Raw genomic sequence first — 23,572 nt, 5'->3', positions numbered from 1 at the left:
CTCAGACAGAACAATCGGAGAGAAAGAGTCTAACCAAATACCGGCATCACTGAAAGCAGCCAAAGATAACGATACGTCTTTGGGATGGTTATGAGTAATTTTTTCTCTAATAGTTAAAATTTTGTAGCAAAGAAAGTCATGAAGTCATTACTAGTTAAAGTTAATGGAATACTCAGCTCAATAGAGCTCTGACTCTTTGTCAGCCTGGCTACAGTGCTGAAAAGAAACCTGGGGTTGTTCTTATTTTCTTCAATTAGTGTTGAGTAGAAAGATGTCCTAGCTTACGGAGGGCTTTTTTTATAGAGCAACAGACTCTTTTTCCAGGCTAAGTGAAGATCTTCTAAATTAGTGAGACGCCATTTCCTCTCCAACTTACGGGTTATCTGCTTTAAGCTGCGAGTTTGTGAGTTATACCACGGAGTCAGGCACTTCTGATTTAAAGCTCTCTTTTTAGAGGAGCTACAGCATCCAAAGTTGTCTTCAATGAGGATGTAAAACTATTGACGAGATACTCTATCTCACTTACAGAGTTTAGGTAGCTACTCTGCACTGTGTTGGTATATGGCATTAGAGAACATAAAGAAGGAATCATATCCTTAAACCTAGTTACAGCACTTTCTGAAAGACTTCTAGTGTAATGAAACTTATTCCCCACTGCTGGGTAGTCCATCAGAGTAAATGTAAATGTTATTAAGAAATGATCAGACAGAAGGGAGTTTTCAGGGAATACTGTTAAGTCTTCTATTTCCATACATAAGTCAGAACAAGATCTAAGATATGATTAAAGTGGTGGGTGGACTCATTTACTTTTTGAGCAAAGCCAATAGAGTCTAATAATAGATTAAATGCAGTGTTGAGGCTGTCATTCTCAGCATCTGTGTGGATGTTAAAATCGCCCACTATAATATCTTATCTGAGCTAAGCACTAAGTCAGACAAAAGGTCTGAAAATTCACAGAGAAACTCACAGTAACGACCAGGTGGACGATAGATAATAACAAATAAAACTGGTTTTTGGGACTTCCAATTTGGATGGACAAGACTAAGAGTCAAGCTTTCAAATGAATTAAAGCTCTGTCTGGGTTTTTGATTAATTAATAAGCTGGAATGGAAGATTGCTGCTAATCCTCCGCCTCGGCCCGTGCTACGAGCATTCTGACAGTTAGTGTGACTCGGGGGTGTTGACTCATTTAAACTAACATATTCATCCTGCTGTAACCAGGTTTCTGTAAGGCAGAATAAATCAATATGTTGATCAATTATTATATCATTTACCAACAGGGACTTAGAAGAGAGAGACCTAATGTTTAATAGACCACATTTAACTGTTTTAGTCTGTGGTGCAGTTGAAGGTGCTATATTATTTTTTCTTTTTGAATTTTTATGCTTAAATAGATTTTTGCTGGTTATTGGTAGTCTGGGAGCAGGCACCGTCTCTACGGGGATGGGGTAATGAGAGCTGGAAAAACTCACGCATGAGCACAAAGGTTCAAGCTTGGCTAACGTAAAAACATATGAATCATATCCATATAGTTTTTGAAAAAAATAAAAAGGACCATTACTTTGTGGACAGACCTCGTATACAGTCAGGATCATAAGTACTTAGACAGTAATACAGGTTTTTTTTTTACCCGAGGTCAACATATGGCCATCGGGTATTGTGAAGACCTGGCGTCTGTCTGTCTGTCTGTCTGTCTGTCTGTCTGTCTGTGTTCAACATAAGTCCAGTCCTATTACTGCCACAGTCTTCAACGTCACAGGGAACATTCTTGGGTCACAGACACTGGACAAGTTTGAAGATGGCTAACCTTGACATATTTTAAGAGGTCTTTTAAGATATTTAAAAAGTCGTATTCTGTTATAATCTGATCCGTTTTGTGCTTGAGTGACGCGGGTCACAGCCAATTAGAGTAGAGCTGCACTGTGACATCAGTTGCTGGTTTCTTCAAAACTGCTTCGTTTTGTGTGTTTATATACATGTTTCTCATATATGATGTACAAGCTAGCGAGACGAGATGTAAGTACTTCTAAAACTGAAAATGCTGTTTTTGGAACCTATGGACATGACTGAGTTCCATGGTGTTCTGGTTGTGTGGGCCGCTGAAGAGGAGGTACTGCTGGCCCACCACCACCAGAGGGCGCCCTGCCTGGAGTGAGGGCTCCAGGCACTAGAGGGCGCTGCCACCTTATGGGAGTAGCCTGGGTGACAGCTGTCACCCATCACTGGACACAGCTGTTCCACTCAGCACGGAGGTATATCAGTAGGACGGCGTCTCCACCTCAGTGCCGAGATATCGCCTTAGATAGAGGTACAATTCTCTGCTATATTATATTGCCTTTCTTGTTGAGCATTGCAGGACAGCTGTCTACTCAAAGATAAGTACTCACCTTCCTGCAGTATTGTGACGTGAGGTGGAGACGGCTTCTCCCCTCTCTGTGTTACTGGGTGCAGCCGCATCCACACCTGTGTGTTTGTTCTCTTGCCAGCAGTACCGGATCCGACGAGCGGAGGCAGTGGCCACCTGGGAATTCGGGACTTGGCGGTTCCAGTACTTCCAGGGTTCGGTGGCAGAGGAAATCTGGGTGGTTCCGGTTCGACTTGGACGGACGTCTCCTACCTTCGAGCCTGCCCACACGACACCATGGAATTCGGCTTAACCCCAAATTGTCAATTGTTGTATTGGTTGTGCACGTTCCACAACAGTAAAACCTTGTTATTTACCTTCTCCATTGTCCGTTCATTTGCGCCCCCTGTTGTGGGTCCGTGTTCCTACACTTTCACAACACTGGTGTTATTTTAACATTAACTGCAGCCTGAAAGCTCGACCGATCAGAATATTTTCTAGAGTCTCACAGCAGCTCATATATAACATTTCCTGTCCTTTTCCAATGTCCTATTTGACTTACTTATGACCCGTCTCCCTGAAATTCAAGTGTCAACTTCTGACCCGCTGAAGTTCCAGAAGAGTAAACAATGAATGAGATGTGTCAGCAGCTTTGACTGTTTGATCATCAGACCAAGTGCAACAGGAAAAACTCAAATCTGCCGAATTCTCATCTGCAAGCTCATTATTCAACTGAACGCTGCCACTAAACATTTGACTTTCCCCGTCTGCAGGGACGACTGAAGCCAGAGAAGCCTTAGCCAGCAACACGTCTCTGTTCTCTGAGCGCCCTCCCCAACACCGCCAACCAGATGTTTGGAAGCAGCCTGTCCACGCTGCAAGGGAGGGAACTGATGAGACTGGAAGGCTGTCACTCTGGTCCCTGACCACAAGGCAGGCCGGGTCCAGAGATTCTGCTCTCAAAGTCAAGTCACATGTGAGCAGATGTGTTGTTATAACTCCGCCCATTTGCTCCCCTCGGGATGCGAGCTGGCCTCCGTTACACAGACGTCTCAACTTTCACTTTCATTACGTGGAGTCCAGCTGGCTCTCACAAGCTGTGACACCTTTCATTACTCAGCCAAAGAGAGTTTAAATGTGATATAAGACACGAACGAGTAATTTAGACATCAATAAAGAAGCCGTATCTTTAAACTAGAAGGGCACCTGATGAGCACATACATCTGTCAGGGTTGAACAGTTATGGAATTTAGCATTTTTTTATTAACAAGGACCAGAGTCTGAGGACCAGAACCTGTTGGTTGTGCCAAGGTGAAGGCTGAAGACCAAAGGACACTGTGCATTTGAGGTTGTGACACCCAAACTGTGGAATGTGCCGCCACCACACCTACGCTCCGTGGACTCTGTAGGAACTTTTAAGAAGCTCAAGACCCATTTGTACATACTTGCTTTTAACTAGTTTTATGTTATTGCTGCTTTTAGTTTCTGTGTTTTTATTTCTGTGCTCTTAAATTCCTGTAAAGCACTTTGTGATTTTATCTTGAAAGGTGCTGTACAAATAAACTTTTCTTTCTTACTTCTTGAGTTTTTCCTGGTGAAAAACATGATTTCAAAACAGTGATTGTACTTCCAGCAATCAGAGTTTCAGTAGATGAATGCGGAAGTGACTTTTTGAAGCGGCTGACAGGAAAATGTGTCAACACAACAACAACAAAATATTTGAAGGAGTGGGTCTTCAAAATAAAAGCCTTAAAACGAATCAGGTGAGTTTCTCAGAGTAAAACTTGTGTTCTCATTCACCAGCTGAAACACTGCTCACAAAGGGCGATAAATATAATTAGAGTATAATTTCAATCTATTTTCAGAATAGTTTTACTGCATTAGGAGGTAAAGTACATCACTGTTCTATTCAACGTTTTGTTTTCAGCTAAATTTTTATGTTGTCTACAGATTTGTGGTTATTGTGAAAAAGCAGAAGGAGTCTGTACCCCACAGGTGTCAATTTAAGGCCTAATTTTTTCTGGTAACCAGCAAAGTTTTTATGAGTATGTTGATTGATTGATTTTCATAATTTGTATAGGAATGTAAACAGGCATAAAATAGTACACAAATGTATTAACACGTAAATACATAAAATACAGGGCACCACAAATGAGCAATAACATAAATTAAATGCTTGTTTCTATTGTGGCCCAAACAACATTGTCCACAGAATTGTAGTACTGAAGGATAGCGGGCAACAAAAATCAACTGTACCTAACTAAAAACAAAAAACGAAGACAGAACCTGATTGACACAAAAGAATGGTTGTGTGGAATTATATCTATCATCATCCTCATCATTACTGCCACTAGGACCCAAGCATGGTGGTCCAGAAGAAATTCATCCAGGCATCTGACTAGGCGGGCTGCCAACTGTTTTTCAGAGCTCAGCAGCTTTCCATCTTGCGTGTCTTTCCTCTTCAGCTTTCCATCTTTTGGTCTCAAGGTCTTGACGCCATCACAAACCGTTCTCTCCAAACCAATTCTATCTGCTGGGACTGTCAGCCCAGTCAGCAATCCCACAGTCTTTAAAACTTCTTTTAAGGACATCCTTGTCACTCTTCTTAGGAGCACAACACAATGCAATCCGTAGAAAGTTGACTGAAGATTTGGAAGACGTTGTGCATCCTTCTCACCACATGTCCGTACCATCGCAGTCTGTTTGTGTAACATAGCCTCAATACGTGTCAGGCAAGCTCGGTCAAGAGCTACAGCATTGGTGATATGATCATATCATTTCACATTCATGATTGTCTGAAGATATCTTTGGTGGAATTTCTCAAGTTGTTTCACTTGATAACGATAGGTAGTCCACATTTCAGAGCCATACAAAAGTGTTGGTAAAATGACAGCTCGATAGACTCATATTGCGCTCAAGATCGTGGTTGTTGAAGACACGCTTGCGTAGCTTGCCGAAAGCTGCTGCAGCAGAGCTGATCCTGTTGTTTACCTCACAATCAAGGGAAACATCACTTGCCGTGTAGCTACCAAGATACTTAAAGTGTGAAATTACCTTGAGTATGGGTCCATCAACAGTTATTTCAGGCTAGAGTGACGGGTGGGGAGATGGTATCAGAGGGAGATCGATACAGAACTTCTGTTTTAGGTGCAGTAAGTGATAGACCAAGTCATTGTAGGCTTCTAGAAATGCATTATCAGCGTATTGAAGTTCCACAATTGAGGCTGTGGACACTTAGGTTAGGCTGTAGGCACTGTAGGTAGGTTGTAACATCATACTGGTAAGTTATTTGTACTCCAGGTTACTCAGATATATATATATATATATATATATATATATATATATATATATATATATATATATATATATATATATATATATATACATATATATATATATATGTGTGTGTGTGTGTGTGTGTGTTGTGTGTCGTCCTGCATTTTATTTTGAAAGTTTCTGAACGGGCTCCTTCCTTGAACTCTGCGCTTTGACGCTCCCCGCCGTCCAGCGCTCCTGTGAAGTTCGACGATCCGTTCGAGCTCCACATTCGGGCTGGTCTTCACTTGCGCGTCATGCAGTCGAACACTTTCTGCACGGGTTTATTTCAGCACACTCTTTGTGTGCATGGTGCTGAAGTTCCCGCAGATCTTTGCGCTGATGCGCTCCAAGTCGTCGGCCGGAGTCAGTCTCAGCAGCCTGCTGCTCGAGTTAGTCGGGTACGATTTTTACGTTGTTGGATGAAACTAAGTCGGTTTATCATCTGTAAAACATGCTGTTGGTTCTATAGTATTTAACTGGAATCGAATCCTGCAGAACTTAGAAACAACAATTGTTATTCAGAGTTTCTTGATTTTTTTTCTCACTCTTCTCCCACGTGGTTTAAATCTGACCTCCAGCGTCTGAAGAATCTGTAATGATTTTAATATTGGCCACTGGTAAAACTATACAGTACTTAAAGAAGGTTGGTGTCTTTTTAATTGTCTTCTGACACATCTGTCGTAAAGGAAACTTGCAGTTTTGCTTTTGTGGCTCCACCTCAGTGGAGCTGGACTGAAGCTGTGGCAGATTGCTTGCTCCTGGTGCAGACTGTCAGGGGTCATTTAAGGAGTTCCACCAAATATTGCATCAACTCATTTGGAGTTAACGCCCAGTTTTACACAGTCTCCCCAAATGTTTGGTACTGCAGCCTAAAAGCTTTCTGGGTAGGAGCTGAAGAAGAGTGGTGAGGGAAGCCACCAAGACATGCAGCCAAGGTTTATGTGGGTGTGATTGAAGAAATTTCCACCGTGTGACTCTTGTCTGCTGCAGGCCGTCACATGATGCTGGAGTGGCACAGATTAGGATTTTCATAAAGAAAACCTATCAATTGTAGGCGTGAGTCTCCTATGTGCCTTCTGGCAAACGACAAACTGATCTTGTTAGGAAAGTCCTTTGTCGATGGACATTTGTTTTCCTATGAATGGTTGCCGGAGTGTGTTTTTACTTGGGGACTGTGCAGCTTGTTTCTGCACAGCTGCTTGGTTTCTCTGTGCCTGGCAGTAGTCTTTCTGTTGTCCAGTGAGTGATTTCATGTTGTCATTGCGCCCCCTACAGTCAAATATCGTCTTCAATTTCATTTAGGAAAACACAAACACACCATGTTTCTGGGGATGCTTCTCTGACCCTCATTCATTCATTATTATGTTTTTATTTTAAAATTCCCAGTTCATATTGGATCCATTCTTGCGTACATCAAAAGACTTGTGGTGACAATTTGGTGAACAAATTGGCGAGCCGGAGGAAAGATTGTTCATGCTGAATTTGCCCGGCTGACCTTGATTAACCTCCGGTACCCAAACTAAGGTTGCATCTGCAGATCACAAAGCACAAGTTGGCCAGATTATACAGACGACATATAAATCGACGTAAGCTGGCAGAATTCTGGTCACTATTTTACGGTTCTTGCAAAAACGATTTGCTGGCTGCTTGTTTGTCATGACAGTAGATTGTAATTGAGCCAGTTATCAGAGGATTTTTTGTGAACGTTTGTTAATTTATTAAATCTACTTGCACATGTTGTGCTGGTCTGAGGACAGATGCTGCACTTTTACAGCCACACTGTTATTTCAACACAGGATTATCCTTATTATTTTGTCATGGCTGTCAAAGGAAACTGCTGACCCCCCCCCCCCCCCCCCCCCACAGGTCAAAGGTCAAAAGATTTTGGAAATGTGTAATTTAGCTATATGTAGAGAATATACATAAAGAAAGATATAAGTGCCCGTATCCTGTCCAGGCTGTACAACCATTTGATCACTAAGTAGCTTCTCTCCTTGAATTGACGCAAGAATACTCTTGGATCAGGTTATTGTGACTATCTGTGACACTATTGAAGGATCTGTCAGTGGAACATCAACGTTTACACTGCTTTAGCTCGCTGAATGCAGTAAGTCGTCTAACAGTGTCACGTTTAGAAGTCCGTCCACGAATCCACAACGTATGTAAATCTGTGCATCCATCTTCACATTTCCATCAGTAAGTTCCTTCGGCAAACTCCCTTGTTTTTTTCCACCTCGGGGTCGCCACAGCAGATCTGAGGTGGATCAGCATGTTGACTTGGCACAAGTTTTACACCGTCTGCCCTTCCTGAACATGACTCCATGTTGGAGTATGGGCGGGGGTGGGATTTGAACCGCAGCATAAGCGCATTAACCACTCAGCCACACGTAATGATGATTCCCAGTTCAGTTTATTGATATCCACCCGGTCATAAAATGTACCAGATAAACTCTAGTAGCATTTAGTAGCGGTGGAAGTTTGTCTTACAAAAATAAAAAAGCAAAAGTTTAAATACTCATTTCAAAGTTCTTTTTCCCCACCAGCATCAGTTAAAATGAGAGAACGTGCAGAATCAGATAAATAAAGTAGTACAGCAGTAAAAAAATAAGAAAGAATTCAGCATTCTTAAAGTTGCACTTGTTCTGCCGAATTACGGCCAACTCCTTCGACAGCAACGTCAACTTGTCGGCTCACACCATCACGTGAAGAATCGGTGCTCTGTTCTTTGGTCTTTTTTTTACGGCTACATGGTACATGTAGTACGAGTCCCAACCTCCAGTGCTTTCAAATTGAAGCCACCAGCGAATGCAACAATCTTGCAGTTCTTTAATGGCCACTGAGGCTGGCACAACAAGAGAGTCACACCTCATAGATCTCATGTTAAAATGCCCAACTTCACAAAAACACGTCTTCAGCCTGGCACAAAAAAAACCAAAGCGTTTCGGTCACTGCAGCTGTTTCCTTGTTTGTGATGACTGTAGGGCCTGAGATAGTCTGGTGTCCCGTCCGGGTGTCCACCACCTCCTCCCTGTGACTGCTGGGACACGCTCCAGATTTGATGGTACTTCTGGTGGGACTTGGTCTTCAGCTCACTCCACAGTTTTCAGTATTTCAGGTCAGTTGTTTGTCCAGACCGTCAGTACGTTCACTTTGGTCTTCTGGAGGAGGTCTTCACCAGCAGCCATGTTTGTTTGGGTTTGGTGTCTTGTTGGAAGACAAAGTGACGGCCCGACCCAGTGTCCTGTTGACTACTTGAGGTTTTCTTTCTGAATCGCACACATTCTTCTGTCGTCATGATTCTTTCCCACCATGAGGAGATTCTCAATTCCAGATGCACTGAAGCGTCTCCTGCTGCTGTGTTTCACTGCAGGGACGGTGTTCTTTGACTTAGACGTCTCTTCCTTCTTTCTCCAAACATAAACAATGTCTCTGTGTCCATCGAGCTCTAAACAGTAAATTCACCAGTGTTAAACTAACACTGATAGTGTTAATTTAATACTGGTGATTTTACTGTGTAGTTTTGTCTCATTTGACCAAAGGACACACTTTGTTTGCATGGTCCTCTGTAAAAAAAAAAAAAAAAAAAAAAAGCACTTAGGAAAATTTTATGGAAAACTTTAAATTTAATGAGTGGGGGGGGGGGGGGTGTCATAATTTTGTCCTCATCTATTTATGTTGACTGAAATTTTTGTTGTATGTAATTTGCACATGTTGTTTGTATATATTGTAAAATATGCATTAATTTCCAATGACTTAATTAACACCCAAACCAAAGTTAGCTTTAACTCATGTTGTAAATCTGAGAGGGGGAGGGGGGGTTCTTGGGCACCACCACATTTGGGAGTAGGTGGAGTCTGTCAGTGCCAAACGGCTCTTTTAAAACCTTTAGGCATCGTGATGGATGTCTGTTTATGGTGGCGGTTGTACTGTGTCGTCATGGCGACAGATGGGAGATGTTGAGTTGGGTCTTTGGAAGGTGAACAGGTTTGATGCTGGGCGGTTGTTGGTGTTGAAGGAGATCATCTCTTCTCTCTCTGACCTGTTTGCAGTACAACGCACTAACGTTACGCCGTCTCCTTTACAGCTTCATTGTTTTTGTAAAGTACCAGATGCACTACGACTACCGCCTCTGACGTACCTGGATATCCGATCTCATTGCTCAAGGTGAGTTGTTTTGGGACAGATGATCTAATGGCCAACTGGGGGTTCAGACGTGTCACCTCACTGTCTGATTATGTCCTTTGTTTAACAGAAGTATCACTTTCTCTGTTCTCCGCCAGCCGTGTTTGGGGGGGGGGGGGGGGGGGGGGGGGTCCGGACACATTTTCTTACATGAATAACTCAATGACTGAATCTGACATATTTAGGACCGCCACTTTACTTAGAGTGTTCTGTGGATCATCACCTGCGCTGACAGAGAAAATCCTTCAAACTGCGTCAGATGAAGTTTGGCTCTAAGTCTTTCTGTGAGGTTTGGTTTGTTAGAGTGGAACTTGAACACATCACACGCTGGGACCCCGACAGAACAACAGTCACAGCTCAACAACAGAATGTGTTTGCATTTTCATGAGCAGAGCGCTGTGGTCACACCGGTATCACACCAACAACCTCTGTTTGTGGGAACTTTGGTGCCGTAATCGTCCTCGGGAGCATTTTTATTTATTATTTTTGTATTTGGTCATTCACATGGCTGGGTTTGTCATCTGAATCCAGGGGTAACTAGTGATGGTTTATGAACAATTTGCTCTTTTGTTTTTTTTGTTTTTTTCTGAGCCCACTGGACAATGTTCTCTTCTGGCAAGATTGATGATGAATAGGAGCAGGTTGTGGTTGTCAGTGAGAGAGTTTCCTCCCAGAAATCTAACTCAGAGAAGTGTTACTTTGTTGCACAGTGGATGTTCTAAAACGCAATAATATATCCACACAACTCAGTGGAAAGGATTTGGGTCATTTAGCTACACACACACACACAAACACAGATTCCCGCAGAAATTTAGTAATAAAACAGTTATATTGTGAAACTTTAACATCACACTCACTGTGTCCACACAATGCTGCAGGGATGTGGTCCAAACAGACATTCTTTCTCTCTCTCTCTCTCTCATGGCGTGTGTGGTTTTGATGGTTTTTATGCAACTTAAAATCAGCTTGTGTGTTTGTTTCTTCCATTTTGAAAGCTGAGGGTCTGCTGGTCTTCAAGACTAGTGCTGCTTATGGTCTCATCCTGGGACCTATCAAAATATCAAGTCAGTTTTGTTTGTTTGTCTATTCCGAACCAAGCACCAGCATTTCTTCGTTACTTTCACCAAGATAACAGAGTGTGCTTTTTTTTGGATGTCATCTTAACAGAATAAAGGATTTTTTTTTTCTTTTTTTAATTCCAGCTCCTTGACAATGACATTCTTAGTTCCACCCCTGCACATCCTTTGACATCAACATGTTGACCTTCTGGGTGGATCCAGCAGGATGGAAACTTACTGTGCCTCCGGAAAGTATTCACAGCGCTTCGGTTTTTCCACATTTTATGTTACAGCTTTATTCCAAGATGGATGGAATTCATTTTTCCCTCAAATTCTACACACAACATCCCATAATAACAACATGAAAAAAGGTTTATTATTATTTTTGCCAGAATTATTAAAAATAAAAAAACTAAGAAACCACATGTACATTGGTATTTACAGTCTTTCCTCATGCTTTGTTGATGCACCTTTGGCAGCAATTCCAGCCTTCTTGAATATGATGCCACAAGCTTGGTGCACCTATCTTTGGGCAGTTTGGTCCATTCCTCTTTGCAGCACCTCTCAAGCTCCATCAGGTTCAATGGGGAGCGTCGGTGCACAGACATTTTCAGATCTCTCCAGAAATGATCAGTCAGATTCAGGTCTGGGCTCTGGCTGGGCCACTCAAGGACATTCACAGAGTTGTCCTGAAGCCACCCCTTGGATATCTTGGCTGTGTGCTTAGGGTCATTGTCCTGCTGAAAGATGAACTGTCGCCCCCAGTCTGAGGTCAAGAGCGCTCTGGAGCAGGATTTCATCCAGGATGTCTCTGTACATTGCTGCATTCATCTTTCCCCTCAATTCTGACTAGTCTCCCAGTTCCTGCTGCTGAAAAACATCTCCACAGCATGATGCTGCCACCACCATGCCTTCACTGTAGGGATGGTGCCTGGTTTCCTCCAAACATAACGCCAAGAGTTCAATCTTTGTCTCATCAGAACAGAGAATTTGTTTCTCCTGGTCTGAGAGTCCTTCCGGTGCCTTTTGTCAAACTCCAGGTGGGCTGCCATGTGACTTTTACTAAGGAGTGGCTTCCGTCTTAAGATGATCAATCAATTCAATCAATTTGTTTTTTATATAGCGCCAAATCACAACAAACAGTTGCCCCAAGGCGCTTTATATTGTAAGGCAAGGCCATACAATAATTATGTAAAACCCCCAACGGTCAAAACGACCCCCCTGTGAGCAAACACTCTGGCTACAGTGGGAAGGAAAAACTCCCTTTTAACAGGAAGAAACCTCCAGCAGAACCAGGCTCAGGGCGGGGCAGTCTTCTGCTGGGACTGGTTGGGGCTGAGGGAGAGAACCAGGAAAAAGACATGCTGTGGAGGGGAGCAGAGATCAATCACTAATGATTAAATGCAGAGTGGTGCATAAGAGCAAAAAGAGAAAGAAACACTCAGTGCATCATGGGAACCCCCAGGAGTCTAAGTCTATAGCAGCATAACTAAGGGATGGTTCAGGGTCACCTGATCCAGCCCCTAACTATAAGCTTTAGCAAAAAGGAAAGTTTTAAGCCTAATCTTAAAGTAGAGAGGGTGTCTGTCTCCCTGATCTGAATTGGGAGCTGGTTCCACAGGAGAGGAGCCTGAAAGCTGAAGGCTCTGCCTCCCATTCTACTCTTACAAACCCTAGGAACTACAAGTAAGCCTGCAGTCTGAGAGCGAAGCGCTCTATTGGGGTGATATGGTACTACGAGGTCCCTAAGATAAGATGGGACCTGATTATTCAAAACCTTATAGTAAGAAGAAGAATTTTAAATTCTATTCTAGAATTAACAGGAAGCCAATGAAGAGAGGCCAATATGGGTGCGATATGCTCTCTCCTTCTAGTCCCCGTTAGTACTCTAGCTGCAGGCATTTTGAATTAACTGAAGGCTTTTTAGGGAACTTTTGAGATGATGGAGACCACTGTGCTCATTGGGACCTTCAACGCAGCAGAAATGTTTCTGTACCCTTCCCCAGATTTGTACCTCAACACCATTCTGTCTCTGAGGTCTACAGACAATTCCTTTGACTTCATGCTTGGTTTGTGCTCTGACTGTCAACTGTGGAACCTTATATGTAGACAGGTGTGTCTTTCCAAATCATGTCCAGTCCACTGAATTTACCCCAAGTGGACTCCGATGAAGCTGTAGAAACATCTCAAGGATGATCAGTGGAAACAGGAGACAACTGAGCTCAATTTGAGCTTCATGGCAAAGACTGTGAACTTATGGACATGTGAGGGAAATAAGTATTTGAACACCTACCAACCAGCACAAATTCTGTCTCTCACAGACCTGTTAATTTTTCTTTAAGAAGCCCTCTTATTCTGCACTCTTTACCTGTATTAATTGCACCTGTTTGAACTTGTTACCTGTATAAAAGACACCTGTTCACACACTCAATGAATCACACTCCAACCTGTCCACCATAGCCAAGACCAAAGAGCTGTCTAAGGACACCAGGGACAAAACTGTAGACCTGCACAAGGCTGGGATGGACTACAGGACAACAGGCAAGCAGCTTGGTAGAAGACAACAACTGTTATGATTATTTATTAGAAAGTGGGAAGAAACACAAGATGACTGTCAGTCTCCCACGGTCTGGGATTCCATGCAGATCTCACTTTGTGGGATAGGATGATTCTGAGAAAGCTCAGAACTACACAGGAGGACCTGGTCAATGACCTGAGAGAGCTGGGACTACAGTCACAAAGATTACATTAGTAACACATGATGCTGTCATGGTTTAAATCCTGCAGGGCAGCAAGGTCCCCCTGCTCAAGCCAGCACATGTCCAGGCCGTTTGAAGTTCACCAATGACCATCTGGATGATCCAGAGGAGGCATGGGAGAAGGTCATGTGGTCAGATGAGACCAGAATAGAGCTTTTGGAATCACCTCCACTTACCAAATACTTATTTGGTCCACTGTACATGTAATTCTTAGTTTTTTTATTTTTAATAATTCTGAAACCTTTTTTCACGTTGTCATTATGTGTGTAGAATTTTGAGGCAAAAAATGAATTTAATCCATTTTGGAATAAGGTTGCAACATAACAAAATGTGGAATAAGTGAAGCGTTGTGAATATTTTCTGGATGCTCTGTAGCTTCTGTTATGTTTTTATTTCTGGATCCAGACCAGAGGTTTCAGTTCCAGGTTTGCTTCACCAATACAGTTAAATAGTATGTTGTGTATTATGTGTGTTACTGTGTATCGCACCAATAATACTACATGTCTTATAAAACTCTGAATGGAGATTTCTTCATAATATATTACAGAAAAAAGTGCTGACTGCTCAGTAGAAGCTAAAGAGAAAAATGTCTTCATGCAGAACCAAAAGCTTTCCTTCGAGTCTGTTCCTTGAGAAGTAGACAGACGTCTGGTTGAAGTCCTGCAGACTGCCGGACGTCCTCCCTGCTGTAGTTTTTCTGAGGTGTGACCATCTCTGTCTGTTTGCTTTAACCTGCTCCTTTTTTCACAGACGCCATTCTTCTTCTTCTGATTCTTCACTACAGCAGCAGCCTGCGGCAGAGCCTCCTCTACACCGCCGCGTATCCTTCCACTGCGGCGTGCTGATCGTGTAGTGTGTTTTTTGTTTTTTGCATGACGTTCTCCTGCCTTACATAACGTGTTCAGATTTGTCGGCTGCTGGTGGATCCTCGGCCTGCAGCAGTGGCTCCTGAACACAGCCATGGTAATGATGATCCAGATGTGGGGACACGAATCACATCAAAGCAAACACACCTTTTGTGATGCAACGTTTCAACCCAAGTCTCCACTCAAAACCACAAAAGTCACTTTGAAATGCTGTTAAGTTGATGTTGCGTTTGGTTTTTCGTTAGCTGTGGGTGGGTGATGTTACTGTGGCGGTTTGATATTGGACCTGTACCAGACCGGTGCCAAAATTAGGCCGCCACAGTTCGATACGCGGCTGTTAACGTCATCGTGATGTTGAAATAATGTCACGTTGTTATTTTGATGTCATGATGATGTCATAGCCTCGTATGTAACTGAGAACAGGCGGCGGTCCTGTCTAGGTTCACTTCTGCTAGCTTGAGATACAGGGTTTTTTTTTTAATCGTTAAAAAATTATTAGCTTTTTAGTAAGCATTATACTCTTACATTTTGTTTGTTTGTTTCATATGCAGGTAGTTTTATGCACTTTTAGCTTTTTATTCTATTAATTGAGTTTTTTTAATTTTTTTTTTTTTTTTTTGTAATTCAGTTAGTTTTACGAGGTCTGTTAGAAAAGTATCCGACCTTATTTTTTTAAAAAACCATATGGATTTGAATCACGTGTGATTGCGTCAGACAAGCTTGAACCCTCGTGCGCATGCATGAGTTTTTTCACGCCTGTCGGTTGCGTCATTCGCCTGTGAGCAGGCTTTGAGTGAGGTGTGGTCCACCCCTCTCGTCTATTTTTTATTCGCATTAAATGTCTGAACGATTTGGATCTTTGCTGCATCAATTTTTTTCCAGAAACTGTGAGAGACCTCCAGGTGGACACCGTTCGAAAAATTAATATGGCTTTCAGGGACGATTTTATGGAGATTAAACAGATTACGGGGTGTTACTGCCGCTTTAAGGATGGCCAACAACTGCTGAGAGCGCGGCGTGCTCCCAGCCCCCATCGACAGGCTGACACCCCGCTGAAACAACCAGATCATTTCCAACGTGAAGGCTTTGTTGATCCGGGACCCTCGTCTGACTTTCACAAAAAGGCAGAAGTCGTGGACATCAGCACTTTTTCCGGCACATTCCACCGTTACAGGAGTTTTTTTCATGGAAGAAAAGCGGAGGGACACGCCACGGAGCCAATCATTACGCGGGACAAAACCACCTCGGTGTTTGGTCTCTCAGGACAGCTTTCAGGTGGATTTCAGATGGATTCTGGTTGCTTTTCAGTCGTGTGAATATCCGATTGTGATTGTGCATGAGCTGGACATGCCAGAACATGTCCTGTGAGGCTTCATCACGGCGTTTCTTTGCGCCGAACGGCTGCACCGCGATGCGCGGAACTCCTCCGCACGTCTGTCTTAATGTGCCGGAAAAAGTGCTGATGTCCACGTCTTTTCACAATTCCTGTGGCTAGTCAGAGACATACCGGATCAAGACAGCGTCCAGTTTAAAAATGAACGGCACATTTCACTGTTACAGGAGTTTTTGTCATGGAAAGAGAAGCTGCTCCACCGCGCGTCGCGGTGCAGCCGCTCGGCGCAAAGCAAACGCCGTGATGAAGCCTCACAGGACATGTTGGGCAGGTCCAGCTCATGCACAATCACAATCAGATATTCACACGACTGGAAAGCAACCGGAATCCACCTGAAAGCTGTCCTGAGAGACCAACACCGAGGTGGTTTTGTCCCGCGTAATGAACGGCTCTGTGGCGCGTCCCTCCGCTTTTCTTTCCATGAAAAAAACTCCTGTAACGGTGGAATGTGCCGGAAAAAGTGCTGATGTCCACGTCTTCTGCCTTTTTCTGAAAGTCAGACGACGTCCCGGATCACCAAAGCCTTCACGTTGGAAATGATCTGGTTGTTCCAGCGGGGTGTCAGCCTGTCGATGGGGGCTGGGAGTGCGCCGCGCTCTCAGCAGTTGTGGGCCGTCCTTAAAGCGGCAGTAACACCCCGTAATCGTTTAATCCCCCTAAAATCGTCCCTGAAAGCCATATTAATTTTTCGAACGGTGTCCACCTGGAGGTCTCTCACAGTTTCTGGAAAAAAATTGATGCAGCAAAGATCCAAATCGTTCAGAACATTTATTCGCAATAAAAAATAGACTAGAGGGGTGGACCACACCTCACTCAAAGCCTGCTCACAGGCGAATGATGCAACCGACAGGCATGAAAAAACTCACGCATGTTCACGAAGGTTCAAGCTTGTCTGATGCAATCACACGTGATTCTAATCCATATGGTTTTTAAAAAAATAATAAGGTCGGATACTTTTCTAACAGACCTCGTATAGTCTGATGTTGTTATATTTAGTTAGATTTATTTGTAGTATATGCTCGCTGTAGATTCAGAGTCTTAAATTGCATTTGCTTTATATCCTGTTGGTTATTTTAATTAGCTTTAGATTATTTTAAAAAAATAGTGCTAAAAACTCACTTAGCTTTTAGCAAGCTTGAGATTTTATATTTAGTTATTTTAGCTTCAGTTTGCTTTATTATCTGTTCTTTTAGCTTTGCATTTTGTTATCTTAGATTAGGTTTTTAAATAGTCTTAAAAATGACTTCAGGTTTTCAGTTGATTTATAATCTAACAGCGTTATATTTAGTTTGTTTTGTCTTCAGTTTGCTTAACAACATTTTTTTATTTATTTGTAAATGACGTGTATAAACGGACCTGTTGGGCTCTAAAATACAGAAGTTGACCACTTGAATTGTATTTAAACATTTTTATTGTTTTTTGTTGTTGTTTGTTGGGGGGGGGGGGGGGGGTCATTTTGTGAATCTGAGAGTTCACTCAGACTTCTAGTTCAATTAGCGTCATGTGTTCAGCCTTCGGACAGCTGGTGGTTTGCATGGTGGTGGTTTGTGGTTTTGGCCCCGCCCTCTGGCCTGGGTCCTGTCTCTGTGGAGTTTGCGTGTTGTCCGTGTGCAGCTTCAGACTGACCTGTCCTCTCTCTTCTCAGAGTCTCTGCACCTTCATCAGCGCCGCCAGTAAGTTGGCCCAACTGCAGTGCCTGTGGAGCTCCAAGGACTCTGGGCAGGTTAGCGCCCTCTCCTGGGCTTTGTCGACCTACACGTGCATTGGTGAGTGAGTTCGTGTCATGCGTGTTAGAATATTAACACCTGTAAAAATCACGTGTCAGAGGTTTGAGTGTGAAACTACTTTCAGTTTTTTTTCCCTGCGCTCTCAGGTCGTGAGAACCCCCCCCAGGGTGTCGTGTTCCTCTCAGCAGTTATCAGGTGGAAACATCAGCAGTGACTCGGTGGAACAGGACCAGCCGGTGTTCAGAGCCAGTAATCTGTCAGTTAAAGGGGAGCTGATCCTCAGTGTTCAGTCTGCAGTAAATGTCACGTTAGACTTAATGAGTGAGTAAAGAAACCGTCAGGCACACGGCGGACCACCGCGGCTCTACAACACAAACACTCAGACGTCCCGATTCCGCAGTCGGGACACGGCGCACCCACAGCGGCTCTACAACACAACACTCAGACGTCCCGATTCCACAGTCGGGGACACGGCGCACCCACAGCGGCTCTACAACACAAACACTCAGAATTCATGCAGCTGTCCAAATAATATGGACCTGACTGCAGCAGGATTGTCCGAGATCAAGTCTAAGATTTGGGCTTTTAAAGACCTCCTGGATTCAGCCATCAGGTGAAAGAGGTGAACCTGTTCACTCATCCCAGCGGTGACGTACGTGTATCTGACTCTTTGGTCTTTCAGAGTCATGAGGTCAAAGGTCAGAGGTGTGTGGTGATGCCGATGTCTTTGCAGGAGAGTGAAGGTCCAAGTCTGTGGGGGTTCTGGTGGTTGTGAGGCTTGGACCCTAACCAGTGACCTAAGGTGAGGACTGGCTGTCTTTGGTACCAGGTGTCTGTGGAGGATCCTTTAGTTCCGCTGGACTGACGTCGTATCAAACGAGCGCTAACCCAGACTAAGAGGAGGAGGATCGCTTGCACCATGAGGGAGCATCAGCTGTGACGTTTTGGACCTGTGGCCCAGCTCCCTGTGCCCGATCCAGCATGCGGGTCCCCGCCAGCTACAGACGTCCAGGGGGACGTCCGGGTGTCACCTGGCTGTGGCAGACTGATGGCGATTTTAGAGATGTGGGAATGGGCTGGTTATCTGCCTGAGTAGTTGCCATCCAGGACCCAAGGTGGTTCCGTGGTGTTGTGGATGCAACTACATGCAGCACCATCACGTGCCCCCAGACCGGACCTGACAGCTTCCCACTGTAGCCAAGTGCTTGCTCACAGGGGGTCGTTTGACCGTTGGGGTTTTACATAATATTGTATGGCCTTGCCTTACAATATAAAGCGGCTTTGGGCAACTGTTTGTTGTGATTTGGCGCTATATAAAAAATTGATTGATTGATTGATTGACATTGTGGGGTGATTTTGGTCTGTGCAGATGTTGCATTGTGGGACTTTGTGCACGTAACTGTAAAAGTTCAATAAGACGGATCTTGCACGACGGCCTGTGGCGCTACAGGTGTTACGGCTCCATGCACGACACCACCCGTTTAAAGTACCTCATCAAGCACACGTGCACCTGAGCAGCACCCCCCCCCCCCCTTGTCTTTATCTCTGCGCTGTCGCCGTTCATTTTCTTGGCGTGTGAATAAATTAATTTATTAATGATGAGCTCCCGTCGGGACAGAAGATGATGTGTGTGTGTGTGTGTGTGTGTGTTTCAGTGCGTATTTACACCACCTCGGCGACCAGCGGAGACGTTCAGGGTGAGTCACTCTGGGACGTGTAGCTTCTCAGATAAGACTCTTTTTTTTTTTTTTCTTTTTCTTTCTTTTTTTAATGAATTCTACAAACATTTCAAAAACATCTATTTGGAAAATGTTTCCTAATTAGCTTTCTGGGAAATAAACGATCTTGGGTCAAATGTGTTGCTCTTCAAGGTGTAATTGCTTTGGAAAATGAGCTTTTTAAAACCTAATTACCGACGGAGGCCCTTTTCTCTGCTGGCTGGCTGTTTAACATTATTCAAAAACTTATGAACCGTTTATTTTTTTAATCTTTTGGTGTAAAGTTAGGTGTTGGTTGTTTTGAGATCCTGTTACATTTTTGTTTGGTCAGACTGATTTGGTTTGTTTCCAGCTGAACCTGGTTTTAAAGGTCTCCTCACTAATCACAGGCGGCTTCAGGGCGGAGCTTGATGGGGCTGTAGCCCCGCCCCCATCAGTCCTGCAGATTTTTCAGCGTCTCACTCAGAGAAATGATGTCATCACTGATCCCAGAGGCACCGCCGGCGCAATCGAGCACATCTTAATTTCTTAGTGTTAAACTGCCACCAGAGTCCTTTCCATTCTGAGCCTGGTTTCCCATGATTCCTAGTGTGCCGCCATATTGTAGGACAGAAAACGTAAACCTAGACGGGGTGCTGGCGAGCCGTGAAGTGAGACGACTCTTAATTCACGTGTGACCTTCAGGTGGTTAGCTCGGACCTACAGAGCTAATTTCAACGCTGACCCGAACAAACGGCGTTGCAGAGTGTCTGAGCCTTTTTGCCTCACGTACGTGTTGTTAGTGGATAATCCTGGAATAAGTAACATAAGCTGCAGTAACACAGCGACTGCGAGCTCTAAAAACAGTGAAATCTGTCCACTTGTCCCATCGTTTTCTGTTACATTAAGTGGACCCAGATGGGGGTTTTTTTCACCTTTTTGTGATCATCAGAAACATTTGCACAAATAATTTAGTGTGTTCTAACAGAATTCATGAAATTTAGCTCAATTTAATTTAAAGATGGCAGCACAGTGGATGAGTGGTTAGCACTGTTACATCACAGCAAGACGGTCATGGGTTCGATTCCCGCCTGTGGTCTTTCTGTGTGGAGTTTACATGTTCTCCCCGTGTTTGTGTGGGCTTCCTCCCACATTCAAAGTCACGCAGGTTCGATGGACTGGAAACTTTGTAATTGTCCAGGTCTCGATCTCAGCGGATTAAATAAAGGTTAAATCACATCAGTCCGCTGGTTCATACAACAGTCACAGTTTAACCATTTTCATGAGGGTTAAACCTCAAGTGAAAATGACTTGATAGCCACATGTTGATAAGAAAATAGCAGCAGAACAGGGAAAACAACCGGGGGGGGGGGTTGGTTCACAGCACGGCGGTACTGAAACCATTAATGATATTCAGTAGTTTTTTTTTTTGTTTTTTTATTTAAACATTTCTGGCCTGACTGAGGTTCCCATTGGTCTGATTCGTCGCGGTGCAGCGTGGGTGATATCGTGGCACACTGCAACACCAGTAACGACGAGCAGACCGCTGTACCGCCCACCTGAGGAGTGGGCACCCGAAACCTACTTTAAAATATACAACTGCACATTTACTACACAGGCTGTCACTCCCCCCCGCCTTCCCCGAAGCCGCCTGTGTCAAAATCACACACACACAAAAACCGGTTTGTTGGGAGCTGGATCCAGATGTGAGGCGGGATCCATTTCTGGTTTGGACGCAGGTCACGTTTATCAGCTGACAGATGGCTCAGTGGCGCTATGAGCTTCATTATCGCTGTTTTAACTCGCTTTCAGTCCACTCGAGAAGAATAGTCTTTTCTGCCGCCATGAGCTTTGAGCACTTTGTCACCACCCCACAGTCGAGGATTAAACCACTGCCCTTTTTAACCGCTAACCCTTTTTAACTGCTAACCCCTTTTAACTGCTAACCCTGTTTAACTGCTAACAGAGTCCCTTTTTAACCGCTAACCCTGTTTAACTGCTAACAGAGTGTCCCTTTTTAAACCACTAACAGTGTCAGTTTTAACTGCTAACAGAGCGTCCCTGTTTAACTGCTAACAGTCTCTTTTTAACTGCTAACCCTGTTTAACTGCTAACAGTCTCTTTTTAACCGCTAACCCTGTTTAACTGCTAACAGAGTCCCTTTTTAACCGCTAACCCTGTTTAACTGCTAACAGTGTCCCTTTTTAAACCACTAACAGTGTGTTTTAACTGCTAACAGAGTGTCCCTTTTTAACCGCTAACCCTGTTTAACCGCTAACAAAGTGTCCCTTTTTAACCGCTAACCCTGTTTAACTGCTAACAGCGCGTCCCTTTTTAACCGCTAACCCTGTTTAACTGCTAACAGAGCGTCCCTTTTTAACCGCTAACCCTGTTTAACTGCTAACAGAGCGTCCCTTTTTAACCGCTAACCCTGTTGAACTGCTAACAGAGCGTCCCTTTTTAACCGCTAACCCTGTTGAACTGCTAACAGAGCGTCCCTTTTTAACCGCTAACCCTGTTGAACTGCTAACAGAGCGTCCCTTTTTAACCGCTAACCCTGTTTAACTGCTAACAGAGCGTCCCTTTTTAACCGCTAACCCTGTTTAACTGCTAACAGAGCGTCCCTTTTTAACTGCTAACCCTGTTTAACTGCTAAGAGTGTCCCTTTTTAAACCACTAACTGTCAGTTTTAACTGCTAACCCTGTTTAACTGCTAACAGAGTCCCTTTTTAACCGCTAACCCTGTTTAACTGCTAACAGAGTGTCCCTTTTTAAACCACTAACAGTGTCAGTTTTAACTGCTAACAGAGCGTCCCTGTTTAACTGCTAACAGAGTGTCCCTTTTTAAACCACTAACAGTGTCAGTTTTAACTGCTAACAGTCTCTTTTTAACTGCTAACCCTGTTTAACTGCTAACAGTCTCTTTTTAACTGCTAACCCTGTTTAACTGCTAACAGTGTCCCTTTTTAAACCACTAACAGTGTGTTTAACTGCTAACAGAGTGTCCCTTTTAACTGCTAACCCTGTTTAACCGCTAACAAAGTGTCCCTTTTTAACCGCTAACCCTGTTTAACTGCTAACAGCGCGTCCCTTTTTAACCGCTAACCCTTTTTAACCGCTAACCCTGTTTAACTGCTAACAGAGCGTCCCTTTTTAACCGCTAACCCTGTTGAACTGCTAACAGAGCGTCCCTTTTTAACCGCTAACCCTGTTGAACTGCTAACAGAGCGTCCCTTTTTAACCGCTAACCCTGTTTAACTGCTAACAGAGCGTCCCTTTTTAACTGCTAACCCTGTTTAACTGCTAAGAGTGTCCCTTTTTAAACCACTAACTGTCAGTTTTAACTGCTAACCCTGTTTAACTGCTAACAGTGTCCCTTTTTAACTGCTAACCCTGTTTAACCGCTAACAGAATGTCTGTAATTTCTGGATTAGTCATTTTCCTTCAGAAGCTCCTGATGTATTTACCAGGTAAAATTTCTTCCGTGTCATCGTCCTTATATAAAATAAACCAAACCCAGGTTTTACATGATGCAACACTGCCCCCAAGGGGCTAAAACGTAAAACAGAGTAAATGCAAGTTGGTTTTTCACCTTAAAATGTCTGTTATTAACTTGCTGGTAAGCTGCTCTGTGTGTCGGGTTTTGTTTTTTTTTTTGCTGTATTTACTCTGTCTCTGGTTTATCCTGTGACCCGCTTCACGAGAACTTTAAAATCATTTGAAGAGACCAAGTTCTGGATCATTTGACTAAATGCGCTGAATGTGTCACTCGAAGAATCAACACGGAGACTTTGATTTTTTTTGTTTTTTATTTGTCATAGTTCTGGTGCGTTTTGTGGTGATGACGTTTCTCAACCTATGGGTCCTGCTCACCATCCTTCACTACCAGAAACACGGCAGCAGCTCCAAGAAACACAGCTGAAGCTTCAAGCTGGGGTTCCGTTACCATGGCAACCAGCTTCACGTTTCCTCAGCCAGCAGTGCAAAAAAGGAAAATGACCAAAAAGACGGGTGCAGCCCGGCTCTCTAACAGACTTATAACATGTTTGGTTTTTGTTTTTAATATTTTCCACTTGTGGTTTTTGCGACATTCCAACGTGGTGCTTGAAACTTGCTCTTTTGTCTGCAGCCTGAATGATCACAGATCAGCAGGATCAATCCAACACAGGATCAAAGACGACTTTAAATGACTTTAAGATACTTTACAATAAACGTCTCTTCATCTTTG

At 43.6% G+C, this 23,572-nt stretch overlaps 2 protein-coding genes across 2 annotated transcripts in view; both read left to right on the top strand.

The window, feature by feature from the left end:
• The window catches only part of c19h2orf50 (chromosome 19 C2orf50 homolog), a 9,539-nt gene extending 5,662 nt beyond the window's left edge, over positions 1-3,877 (top strand). Inside the window, exon 2 of the mRNA XM_034159831.1 lies at positions 3,145-3,877. Within this exon, the coding sequence (XP_034015722.1) occupies positions 3,145-3,270 (126 nt within the window). The 3' untranslated portion in view covers positions 3,271-3,877. The remainder of the gene's footprint in view (positions 1-3,144) is intronic.
• Positions 3,367-23,572, top strand: slc66a3 (solute carrier family 66 member 3). The gene is given in 8 exon segments (XM_034159830.1): positions 3,367-3,443; positions 5,866-6,060; positions 9,747-9,826; positions 14,412-14,481; positions 14,567-14,624; positions 17,566-17,686; positions 19,303-19,344; positions 23,166-23,572. Coding segments are annotated over 8 exon segments (744 nt in total). The 3' UTR covers positions 23,267-23,572.

Source organism: Thalassophryne amazonica, chromosome 19, assembly GCF_902500255.1.
Source record: "Thalassophryne amazonica chromosome 19, fThaAma1.1, whole genome shotgun sequence".
In the NCBI taxonomy this organism is placed as follows: Eukaryota; Metazoa; Chordata; class Actinopteri; order Batrachoidiformes; family Batrachoididae; genus Thalassophryne; species Thalassophryne amazonica.
The sequence above is the reverse complement of the archived record's forward strand: the minus strand, read 5'-3'. Positions and strand labels throughout refer to the sequence as shown.